This window comes from Sceloporus occidentalis, unplaced genomic scaffold (assembly GCF_023333645.1).
Source record: "Sceloporus occidentalis isolate IW3139 unplaced genomic scaffold, rSceOcc1.0.p SCAF_6, whole genome shotgun sequence".
NCBI lineage: Eukaryota > Metazoa > Chordata > Lepidosauria > Squamata > Phrynosomatidae > Sceloporus > Sceloporus occidentalis.
In genome coordinates, this window is record NW_028316986.1 from 14469644 (window position 1) to 14483074 (window position 13431).

At 43.3% G+C, this 13431-nt stretch overlaps 1 protein-coding gene and 1 pseudogene across 1 annotated transcript in view; both read right to left on the reverse strand.

Moving 5' to 3' along the window:
- Positions 1-13431, reverse strand: part of LOC149310430 (spectrin beta chain, non-erythrocytic 1) — a 280279-nt gene that overhangs the window by 185050 nt on the left and 81798 nt on the right. Inside the window, exon 2 of the mRNA XM_089528912.1 lies at positions 7278-7478. Coding sequence (XP_089385038.1) covers positions 7278-7425 — 148 coding nt within the window. The 5' untranslated portion in view covers positions 7426-7478. The remainder of the gene's footprint in view (positions 1-7277; positions 7479-13431) is intronic.
- Positions 3126-3277, reverse strand: LOC149310431 (U1 spliceosomal RNA; annotated as a pseudogene).

Genomic DNA, 13431 nt, shown 5'->3' on the forward strand with positions numbered 1-13431 from the left:
TCTAAACTGGTGGATCTCAAACAAGGTACATGTACAACTACCGGGACAGAAAATTGGCCGAGGAATGAAACAGGTGTTTTAGTCATTGTAGTAAAAATGATTTCCAATAACACTAGTGCAATTTTGAGAATTTAAATTCTTAGTGTCCTCCAGTCACCGTAGCAGTAAAAGGTATGCCTAAAGTATTATGAGATATTTTCTACAACTAATGGAATTATTATTTTTGCTTGTTGGTGTGTAGTGTACTCCTACCAACACTACTGTATTTTTGTTCTTAAAAACACCATATATTATAGATGTAATAACAGAGTGCCTATAAATACAGTATTAAAGAGCTAGAAGCAGCTAGAAGAGTAAACTAATCCAACCTTCTGCCTTGCTAAACCACTCCAAAATACCAGCCAACCTCCAGCCAACCTCTCTCTTTGAAGACCCCCAAAAGAAGGAGAGTCCACCACACTCTGAGGCAGTTTCTCCCACTGTCAAATACTTGTTAATGCTGGGAACTTCTTCCTAATCTTTAGATGCAAATTCTTTTCTTGCAAATTGGAATCCATTCAATTGTCTCCTAGTTTCTCCTGCAACAGAAAACAAGCTCGCTCCACCCTTCAAATGTTCAAAGATGATTATCATATCACTTGCCAATCTTGATTCCTCCAAGCTAAACATATCCAGCTCCCTACATAGAGCTTGTTTTCCAGATCTTTGACCATCTTGGCTGCTCACCTTTGCACATCTTCCAGTTCATTAACATCCTTCTTGAACTGTGGTGCCCAGGCCAGAACTGTACAGAGTCCTTACCAAGAAAAGTGTGTGGGGGTTGTTTCTGTCATGGTGGGACATAGGGACTCTGACAAGAGCAATGAAAAGAATGTAAGAAACTCTACACCATGGAAGGGAAATGTGCAGTCCATTGGATTTATGCAGGCTTAGGTGGGAGCATTTTGGGTGGTCCCCTATTGCAGGATCCTATCTTTTATTTTAAAAATCAACTGAAAAGCATTTTTGGCCAAAAATAGCCTCTATGGCTAGGATGGGAAACTACTTGAGGCAGGCCATATTACCTCCCCTGGGGGTCCAAGAAGGGACACATACAAACTCGTACATCAACCTTCTCCCCCTGACATCACAAAAATCACTTTTGGTTCATAAATGCCCCCTCTCAATACCAGCTAGTATACATGGGAGCATTTTCATAACATTTTTATACCCCTGTCTTAAGCCCTGAAGAATATTTCTTCTAACAAGAAGTGACCCAGAAATCACTTCCTCATTCATTCATTTATAGAAAAAGACCTGTTCTGGGCCTAAAATAGTCCAGAAGAGCCCAAACACGGCAAAAATGACCCCATGGCCCACTAGAGGACATTTACAGGGAAAGTAAATTTACAGTGCTTTATAAATAAAGGTTAATAATAATAATAATAATAATAATAATAATAATAATAATAAAGTGTAACTTGGCTTTCTTTTTTAGATTTTTGATTTCCCCCCCAAGAAATATTGATCCCTTGAAGGGCTCTGAGGCCCATAAAAACAGCACTCTGGGACACACTTTCCCCACCCTTGTTATATGGTCTGCAAATGCTATTAGGGATCCCACCCCAAAAAGGACCAGGTGCCCAAAATGTCCCTTCTGTTTTTTGCTGATCCTGTCTGTCAAGGAGGTATATAAAACTGGCCCTCTGTTCCTGGAGGCATCACCGATCACTTTTCTACACACCGCACACTCACCCTCCACCACCATGACCACCTGTACAAAAAAGCAGAACTTCTCATGGAGGAAGTCAGACACAGTTCTAAATTTAGCATCGTATCAAATCTATCACCAGCTTCTCAAAGCACTGAAATGGGTGCCTCTTTTAGACCAGATAAATAATTGAATCACCCACACTGTATTACGTGTCTCTTAAGTGATTGTTTCATGTGTATTATTTATCGCTCACCCAGGGTATAAAGCAGGTACCCAAAGTCAACGGAGCTTCCGTTTGACTTTGACAGGATCCCAACTAACTTCAGTGTCAACTGTAAAAAAATATATTTTTAAAAAAATCAGTGTGTTTCCTTGCTGGGTACAAGAAAGTAAGCACTTGAGACTTCATCTTTAATAAAAACACTAGAAACCAGGTTTTATTACCATTCCTTCTATGCCCAGTGTTTCAGTTGTGAGTGTCATTGCTTACTCAGCCAAAGTAAAGTAATTCACACATGAACAAAGGATATGCTAAAAAGAAAGAAAATTCTGCCTTCTTCCCTCCCCCCGCCTTGCAAAAAAAGGTATCAGTTAGGAATATGTATATTTTAGTGGCCACAAGAATGATGACTAACTGTTGGGGGAAGGAATGTAAAACTAGATGTGCATAGGAAATGGAACAGAATCTCCGTACTTCAACATTTTATTGGGACACAGCAATAAAAATCCTTGACAGGGAAAAGCATAACTAAAAGCCTTGTCCTAGTCAGTAATCTAGCTCACATCATTGTGATCACACCGCATCATATGTAGCAGGGCTCCCTTGGTAGTGACACCTGGTTATGGAACTCCCACGAGTGATCTAGTGGTCCACCACACTCTTGGCTTTCATGCACTGGTTAAACATGTATTTATTTGTACACATGTCCAGGGAATAAGTAAGTATGATTTGCCTTTTCCTAATTAGATGATAGGGAGCCTTGGCGACCTCTCATTCACAGGGTCACCATGAGTTGAGGTTGACTGGAAGGCAGAATTATTACTGAACGTTAAGAAAACAAAAATAATAATCATAGATGATTTAGATGAATTTAAGGTAGATGATGAATAAATTGATACAGTTGAAGTTTTTCCATACCTCAACTCAATCAGTGATCAGAATAGAGACTGCAATCAAGAAATCAGACGAAGACGAGGACTTAGAAGGGCAATTATGAAGGAAATAGACAAGATCCTGAAGTGTAAAGATATAACATTGAATACTAATGTTAGGATTGTCTATGCCATCATATTTTTCATTTCTATGTATGTAAAAGCAGGATACTGAAGAAAGGTGACAGAAAGAAAATCAACTCATTGAAATGTGATGATGGAGAAGAGCACGATGGATACTGTAGACTGCTTTAAAAGACCAATAAATAGGTCCTAGAACAAATCAACCCTGAATTCTACCACAAATTATGCAGTCGAATTTCCTGCATTTGGGTAAATCGTAGGAGTCAGCACACCCAGAGCGCAATGGATAAGCCTCACCCTGGGAAAACTACCTTCATGATCATGGTGTCTCCCCTGCCAGGTAAGTTCTAGAAGCCAAGATGACTAAACTGAGGTTGTATTTTGGCATTATGATTGTGTCACACACCATGAGGTGACATGGCACACTCAAAAAGACAATACTGCTTGGTAAGGCAGATACAGAACCAGTGTGGCATCATAGTTTGAATGTTAGATTACGACTCTGGAGACCAGGGTTCGATTCCCTGCTTGGCCATGAAATGCACTGGGAGACCTTTGGCATGTCACATGCTCTCAGCTCAGGGGAAGACAATGGCAAACCTCTTCTGAACAAATCGTGCGAAGAAAACTCTATGACAGGTTTGCCTTAGGATTGCTATAAGTTGGTAATGACTTGAAGGCACACAACAATAACAATAAAAACATCAACAACAACAAGGTAGAAGGCAGAAGGAAAAGAGGAAGATCACATTTCAGATATATATCAAGGAGGCCACAGCCCTGAGTGTGCAAGACCTGAGCAGGGCTATTGATGACAGGATGACTTGGAAGTCATCTTATCATGGGCTAACCACAAGTCAAATTCAACTTGATGGCAGTTAACAACAAGAACAACAACAAACATCTGGTTTATCCTAAAGGGAAGCATATTTCATCACATTACCAGCTGGACTCCAGATATCATTGAATGGTATCAACTGTAGCCAGTAAAGTCAATAGTGAGGAGTGTGGAGAACTTTACAATCAACTGGAGGGCCACACAATTCCCATCCCCAAGTTAGATGAAGTACCATATGATTGCTGAAATAACATTTTAGTTTAGCCTTCCAATATCATATCCATTAAGTGTGGTGAAAGCAGAACAAGATCACACACTGTGGTCTAGCCCCCATGTTATCACCAGAAGATGTGAAAGGTACCTAACATCACCAATAACAACAACACCAATAACAAGCCAAGGAAGGAGGTGGGTAACCCTGTACAGGATAGAGACAATATGGATCTCAATGGAGGTTTCTTTTTGTGTTGCTAATGGATTTTAGATTTTATTTCCTGGAGTTTAAGACTCTTTGTCCCCCAAAGCACCACACAGCCAAGGAGGATAAATGGCCTCTACCTACACAGATATCCCTCTGTACCATCTTAACTGAAAACAGCTATAACAGCATCTTGACAAAATGTAGCCCTGTGGCTCCAACATCATCTTTTTCTTTCTTTCTCCAGTTTGATTTTTAATGCCTTTGCCTGATGAACAAGCCAACAGGACTTTGAAAGCTTGCATCATGTATTTTGTGCATTTTGGCTGGCCAATAAAGGTATTGCTGTATTGTGGATTTTGAACAATAATGATGATAATAATAATAATAATTTTTACCCACCTCTCCCTATGGATCAAGATAGGGTACAACAATAGATCAAAATACAGTCTTCCCTCCATATCCATGGATTCTTTATCTAGGCTTGCCATATCCCGCCAGGGGGCGGGACTTTCCCGGTTTGGGGCAGGTCCGCACGGTCCCGCCCCGGTTTGGCCCCGCCCCCGGGACACACACCACCCATGCGACGGACACCAGGCAGGGAAAGGAGCCTCACCTCCGTTCCCTGCTTGGCCTCCTCCGCCGGCGAGGGAGGCGGCCTGGCTCTGCTCCCTCCTTCCCGGCCTCTGTGGAGGCTTGGGCCTCCACAGAGGCCGGGAAAGGGAGTGGGGGTCGCCCGCGATCGCCGCGATCGCGCCGATCGCGGGCGCTCTCCTCCCTCCTTCCCGGCCCCTATGGAGGCCCAAGCCTCCACAGAGGCTGGGAAAGGGAGTGGGGGCTGCCCGCGATCGCGCCGATCGCGGGCGCTCTCCTCCCTCCTTCCCGGCCCCTATGGAGGCCCAAGCCTCCACAGAGGCCGGGAAAGGGAGTGGGGGCCGCCCGCGATCGCGCCGATAGCGGGCGCTCTCCTCCCTCCTTCCCGGCCCCTATGGAGGCCCAAGCCTCCACAGAGGCCGGGAAAGGGAGTGGGGGCCGCCCGCGATCGCCGCGATCGCGCCGATCGCGGGCGCTCTCCTCCCTCCTTCCCGGCCCCTATGGAGGCCCAAGCCTTCACAGAGGCCGGGAAAGGGAGTGGAGGCCGCCCGCGATCGCGGTGATCACGCCGATCGCGGGCGCTCTCCTCCCTCCTTCCCGGCCCCTACCGAGGCCGGGAAAGGGAGTGGGGGGCCGGGAGGAGGCTGCTTCCCACCGCGGTGATCGCCGCGATGAGGAGCAGCCCTTGCATCCTTCCCGGCCTGCGAGGAGGCCGAGGCTTCCTCCCAAGCCGGGGAGGAGGAGGAGGAGGAGGACAAGGTTTTAAAATGTAGGACCTTTAAAAAAAAGTCCTACATTTGTCCCGGTTCGGAGCTCCTCAGTTATGGCAACCCTATCTTTATCCATAGATCCATCCATGGCTTGAAAATATTCTAAAAATATATAAATTCCAAATGGCAAACCTTGATTCTTCCCTTTTATATAATGGACACCATTTTACTGTGCCCCTGTATTTAATGGGACTTGAGCATCAACAGATTTTGGTATCCATGTAGGCCCAATTTACATCAACAGATTAGACACAAAACATCAGTTAAAAACACAGAACACAAATTAAAAACACATAACACTGATTAGAAACATATAACACCTATTAAAAGAATATATAAAACCAAACACATATCAAAAACAGTCAATTCAATGTAATTTAAAAAGCATCTGGGTAGGATTGCTAGAGGAGACTGCTCTTTACTGCTGTTTTAAATTCAGGCAATGTATTCAGTTGATGAATCTGCTCCAGTAGGTCATTCAACAGTCTGGGGATGGCTGTAGAAAAAGTCCTCTGCGTGACAGTTGCCATTCCTCATTCTGGCTGACTGAAGTAAATGTCCCTCAGAGGACCTGAGTATACTGGGCAGGTTATATGGGAGAAGGCAATCCCGTATGTAACGTGGACCCAAATCACACAGGGCTTTAAAGGTAATAACCAACACTTTGTACTTTGCCTGGAAACTATTTGGTAACTATGGAGTGATTTTAATATTGGTGCATTATGCTCATTCCTAGATGTGCCAGTAATCAATCTGGCTGCTATGTTTTGAACTGACTGACGTTTCCAAACTTGGTACAGAGGTAGCACAATGTACAGTACATTGCAATATTCCAGCCTTGAGATTACCAATGCATGTACCACCATATTTAGATGCTCCAAGCTCAAGAAAGGGGTATAGCTGACAGTTGGTGCTAATACTAAGGCCCGACGCACACTGCAGAAACAATTCAGTTTGAGACTGCTTTAACTGCCCTGGCTCAATGCTAGGGAATTCTGGGAACTGTAGTTTTGTGAGACATCGAGCCTTCTCAGTCAGAGGGTTTTGGTGCCCCAAGAAACTAGTTCCCAGGATTCCCTAGCACTGAACCAGGGCAATTAAAGCGGTCTCAAATTGGACTATTTCTGCAGTGCATTTTGGACCTAAGTTATCAACTTAAGGCTGCACATATAGCAGTATAGTATCTTCCTGATGATGCCATCTGATCTTGGAAGCTATGTAGGGTCAGCCCTGGTCAGTACTTGGATGAGAGACCAACAACAAATACCAGGTGTAACAGACAATGTTTCAGGGGAAGGAACTGACAAAGCCACTGCTGAGTATTCCTTGCCTTAGAAAACCCTATGAAATTCATGGGGTCAACATAAATCAACAAGTGACACACATATTCTTATACTGAGCTACTTTTTAAACAAACACTTCCAATAAAATAGTTTTTTGTGCATTTTTTGGGCTATGTGGCCATGTTCTAGAAGAGTTTGTTCCTGATGTTTTGCCAACATTTATGGCCCCCCAAAATCACAAAAAATTAAGTATGCCGGCCATGAAAGCCTTCGACTTCACACTTCTTATAGTATGCCAGCTCTGTTCCCTAAAAGTTGTCCGTGGATTTGAAATGAACAGTATTAAATTTAATATCCGCTCAGCATCGACACTTAGGTAGGCCGATACAGAACCAGTGGATAATCACAGGCACTGCAGCACTGGCAGAGATACTGAAATTCCTACCTGCTAAGGCTTTAATACGAGACCTTTCAAACAATCGTGCAGAACTGTTCTCATTGTCCCAGTCATCAACGTCCCACCGGTTGTTGACGTCACTGTATTGCTGTTGGATTTCAATATTGTCATAGTCTGTCGCTACGGTTGTCGTCATCTTGAATCTTCTTAAGCTAGCCTCCGCATCAGCTTCTCCTTACAAAGTTCCTTCTGTATAGGAGAGAAGAAAAAGAAGAGAAAATGATTCTCAGTCACCTGAAAGTTTTCAAATAAAGATAAAGCATCTAGAGGGGGAAAACAAAGTTAACAAAATATTTAGGCCAAGATAATATATTAAGGTTGCATACCACAGCGGAGAGATAGTGTGGCATAATGTTTTAAGTATTGGACTACAACTCTGGAGACCAGGGTTCGATTCTCTGCTCAACCATGAAATCCACTGAGTGGCCTTGGGTAACTCACATGTTCTCAGCCTCAGGGAAAGGCTATGGCAAACCTCCTCTGAACAAATCTTGCCAAGAAAACGCTGTGATCAGGTCACCGTAAATAAGAAACGACTTGAAGGAATACAGTAACAACAGCACAGTGGTAGTACCTGGACTACTGCCAGTTCCTGAGCCATTGGCTGCTGGCTTCTGGTGAATTTCCATGGAAGAAACAATTGCAGCCAATGAGCACAAATATGGCAATGCTTCCTGGCATACTGGGGAAAAAATAATTGTTGGTTCCCCCATGTGCGATAGCCTAAGAAGCATAAATCACATCATGCAAAAATAAAGTATGCATTGATTGTACTATGCAAACCTTGTGTACAATGGCACTACTGGATAACTGAACCATGGCACCACATGTGCAATTGAATTCATGACCAAAAGCCAGTGTGCATCAACACAAAATGGATGTCACTGTGGAATGTATTTGCACACACAATACACTGAACCTAGAATCACAGACTCATAGAGCTGGAAGAGACCGCAAGGGCCATCCAGACCAACCCCCTGCCATGCAGGAAATCTAAATTAAAGCATCCCGATCCAGCCTCTGTTTAAAGACCTCTAAAGGAAGGAGACTCCACTACACTCCGAGGGAGTGTCTTCCACTGTCGAACAGCCCTTCCTGTCAGGAAGTTCCTCCTAATGCTGAGGTGGAATCTCTTTTCCTTTAGCTTGCATCCATTGTTCCGTGTCCTAGTCTCTGGAACAGCAGAAAACAAGTTAGCTCCCTCCTCAATATGACATTATTTAAAGAGGGCTATCATATAATAATAATAATAATAATAATAATAATAATAATAATAATAATAAATTTTATTTATGTTTCCCCATGTCTCCCATTGGATCCTCTTAAGCTTCTCTTCTCCAGGCTAAACCTCCCCAGGTCCCTAAGTCGTTCCTCATAGGACATGGTTTCCAGACCCTTCACCATTTTAGTCACCCTCCTTTGGACACACTCCAATTTCTCCACATCCTTTTTAAATGTGGTGCCCAGAACTGGACACAATATTCCAGGTGGGGCCTGACCAGAGCAGAATAGAGTGGCACTACCTGTATCTTTACTTTTACAACTTTGTGTTACATGCAGATATTCTGCATAAGACAAATATGTTCAATGCTTCGATAGGGCAACTTATGCATATGTCAGACACCCTCAGGATTCCAACCACTATATGTTAAAAGAGCAATAAAAGAACCCAGTCGTTAGGTTTACACTGTGTTTTCTTGCATGTTTAGAGTATCTTACATACATCCCTGCTTTCAGATTTGATCAGGCCTATACCAATCCATTTTTAACCTCTATCTGCCACACAGAATCCACTTTCAATTATTTACAGCATCTCTTTATCTTTTTATTTCCCTGTTTCCCTTCTTCTGTCTCCTTCATGCTCTCACTATCTCCTTTCTATCCTTCTAATCTCCTCCACATCTTTCCCCACTGCTTTAAAAAGCAAAAATAAAATACAGATGGCAAACAAAGCAAAAGCATAGAACAACTGTGCTATAGGCTATTTCATGGCAAGGGTTTCAAAGACCAAGATAGGGCCAACCTAAGACATTATGCTGCCTAAGAAAAAGGGCCAGATGAAGTCATTCCAAGTACAGAAGAAGACTGGCCTGGAAAGCAGCATCCTTCTTCAACACCAGCAATGGGACAACCTCTTTCACCACACCTGAGGACAGCAGCCTAGCTTAGAGGACACCCAGCTCTCTCCTTCAACACCTTGCCACCTTCTCCCAACATCTGCTCTCCACCTAATATTACGACCAGTCCTGGACCAAGGATACAGCTCACCTGAGCTGCTGACACAATGTAGCAATAAAGCAGTCTGATACCACTTTAACTGCCATGACTCAATGCTATGGAATTCTGAGGTTTGTAGTTTGTTGGGGCACCAGAGCTCTCTGGCAGGGGAGGTCAAGTATCTCACAAAACTACAAATCCCTAGAATTCCATAGAACTGAGCCATGACAGTTAAAGTAGTGCCAAACTGCTTTATTGCTGCACAGTGGCAGCTGCCCTGGTACTATATCAGGAGCTGCCGGGACCCAAACCAGGAACCTACCACTCTATGGTCAATTGCCATACAGGGAAAAACCATCAAGGCTGTAGTTGGGAAGATATCCATGGAAACGTTCCTCTTTGGGACTACAATAATAATAATAATAATAATAAGAAGAAGAAGAAGAATAAGAAGAAGTTTTATTTATGTTTTCCCACCTCTCCCGATGGATCTAAGCGGGACTGTCTAAACCCCTCAACCAGTGTGGCCAATGACCATGGAACTTTTCAAGGTCATGCTACTTTGGGTGGAAAAAGTTTCCTGATGAAGGAATGAGCCAACTAGTCCATGAGCTCTCATCACCAATGGGTTATAAAAGCTATCTCTTCAGGTATATTCCTGGTTCTAGGAAAATGCTGGTTCTAGCATAATTTTGATCCCCTCTTTTTGAGCTTGCACCCAACTTTATAGACTAGCTGTGGTTGACCGTAAGTAGGGTGAAGGCCAAATTTTGGCAACATGGACCTCCATGAGCCAAACTAGCATGTTGGCAGTGCACTACTGGATCCCATTTCAGGCAGTTACAGTTCTTTCCAAGGGATTTGAGGGGGGCTTGGTGAAGGAAATGGGAGAAACCATTTTGTTAGTAGCTTAGGTATGTTTTGTGTACTGTTCCCCCAGTAAACCAGGAAATTGGGAGCCCATAAATTGGACTTGTGGGGTGATATGTAGCCCTTGGACTGCAGTTTTCCCACCTCTTGTTTCAGATAACACAGTTTTTAGCACTCACAAATCATTGCTTTAACTGTCATCTTTCGGCCTGTGAGGGAGAGAATAGGCTGGCCCAGCTCCATCAGGGCTAGCCTGAAGAAAGAGGCTCCTCCCTCCATAACTGTCATCATTCGGCCTGCGAGGGAGAGAATAGGCTGGCTCAGCTCCATCAGGACTAACCTGAAGAAGAAGAGCCCTCCCTCCAGTCCTTCTGCCTTGGTCCAGGCCTCAGAGGGAGAGAAGAATGCTGGACCTGATCCCCTCCCTCCCTCACCATTCCCTTCTCCTTTTGTGTCATGTCTTTTTAGATCGTAAGTCTGAGGGCAGGGAACCGTCTATTATCCCCTCTGTTGTAAGCCGCCCGGATTTCCAGTGATTGGGCGGCATATAAATACTACTACTACTACTACTATTATTATTATTATTGCTATTCTGCTGCAATGCAAAAGCAGAATTACAATTGACTTACCACACTGCTGGAAGATATTCCCCATTTTTCTGTGTGAACATCGCAGTGTTTTCCATCTACACTGGGGTTCCTTTTTTTATCCTGGCAATCCAGCATTATATTTACTTCATGCTTCTCTCCTATTCTTTGCTTTATTGTGTTCTGATTGTTTTACTGTATAGTGAGACGCTCTGAGTGCTTTGGCCAAAGAGCAGCAGACAGGCACTTTCAGCAAATCAAAGTGAACAAGCAAACAGTGTTGACAGAACCCTCTGTTTTCTATTCTAGCATCCTTCTTTTCTGTCGCCTGTCCCTATGATTATCCCATTGGTTCAAAATGTTCAGAGATTTGTCCTGAGTGCTGGTATTTGCAAGCTGGCAAACTGAAACATACAAAACATTCTCTCTCTTTCTCTCTCTCTCAACCTTTCTCCTTCATTTGCTTTAGCTAACTGATGCCACCTACTGACAAATGAAATTGGATGCCATTTTCATGACAACCATAGCAAAGCATGTTTCATTTCCCTGCAAAAATGGAACACAGCTTACGAAACACATTATGTATGGTACTCTTGGGTGGATATGTACTTTCAGTCTAGAGAGATGCCTTGAGCACTGTTTTCTTTTAAAATCCGATGCAGGAATATTTTAACCTTTGCTCTTTTTAAAGTTTTTGTTTTCAATGCCACTTTTCAGAAAATAAAAAGCCTGATCAGACTTTGTCCATTCAGATTTTCACCTGCATTTATTTATGTTTGTTGCTGTATGTGCATTCAAGTCAACTCTGACTTATGACATCCCAAACATAGGTTTTCAGAGGAAGTTCGCCATTGCCTTCCTCTTAGGATGAGAGAGTCTGATTTGCCTAAGGTCACCCAATGGATTTCCGTGGTTTAGCAGAGATTCGAATCCTGGTTTCCCCATGTTCTACAGCTGCAGAATTAAATGCAGTTTGTTCAATGGTAATTGCCATTGCTTTCTTCTAAGGTTTGTCAGAATGCAGGTTGCTCATTGGTTTTCCATGGCTAAGGGTGGAATTTGAACCCTGGTTGCTTGGAGCCCTAGTCCTACACTCAGACCACTGTCCCACACTGGCTCTCACGTACTTAATATCAGATCCAGATATAGGTATGAGCCATTGGGATCATGGAAGAAAATTCCTTCCTCCATAGTAGTCCCTATAGCTCCCTGAACATGTAACACAGAGTTGGAGGACACTGCTGAATGCCAAAAACACGTTCAAAGTGCAAAGGTAAATTCAGGAGGCAGATCCTCAACCCAGCCCTTTGTCCGAAAGATATGTGTGTATCTGCCTTCAAGTTGTCTGTTGACTTACGGTGATCCCATAAATTTCACTGCATTTTCTTAGGCAAGGAATACTCAGAAGTGGTTTTGTCAATTCCTTCCTCGGAAATATATTCCACAGCACTTGATATTCATTGGTGGTCTCCTATCCAAGTACTAACCAGGGCTACCCCTGCTTAGCTTCCAAGATCAGATGGGATCTGGTGCTTTTGGAGTATTTAAGCCCTACAAGATGTAACTTCTAGTTCTTAGAAACACCTTAAAATAACAACAACATGCTTCTGTTGACATTTCCCCTAGCTTCTTCTGTCTCTTCTGCCTCTTGTCTATTATTGGGCTGATAAACATGAGACAATGGGAGAGGATTATGCAACTGTGATTAAGTCACCTGATAAGAACAAGTTGCTAGAGCAACTGCTGCCAGTGATTTCATGAGCATTTTTGCCTTGCGAGGCTGGTGCAAAGAGGATTGGTTCAGGGGGACTTTCTTTGACTACACAGCCTGATGGGCAGGGCATTTTCACTGGCTAGAAACCAAGCCCTAATGCCTCAGATTCAATCTGTACAAGCAGCAGCGTTAATTGTGCCTTTGGAATATCAGGGTCAGATCTTCATTCCGGTCACATGAATAAGATACTCCAGGTTAATAGATGTCATTTATGTCAGACCAAAGCCCAGTGTCCACAATTCCATGGACATGCTGGCTGGGGGATTCTGAGTGTTGTCATCCAAAAAAAAAAAAGGTAACTTATCCAAGCTCTGCATTGCAGATGAGTGCTGTGTTACTCTTGATAACTGAGTTATGTAGAGCTGCAGTGCTCAGGCTGTTCTTCTGCACACACCAGCCTTGATTCTCTCTTGGGGGAAAAAAACATCAACTATATTCATTATAGCTTCATGTTGTTCCAGAGGCTCCATAGGTTATGCAGGGCCAAACTAAAATAAGATATCTATCAAAGAATTTGATGTTGCACAACTGTTTTTTTTTTTTTAATATGTCTAGGAGGGACAGGGAAGAAGGAACTATATTGTAAAGAGGGGCGCTTTAACAGGTCCATCTATCTGTCCATATCTTCAGGTCTCAACAGCTGTGTTGTCTATATCAGATGTGGGTAAAGTATGTTGCACAGTTGTATGCAGCC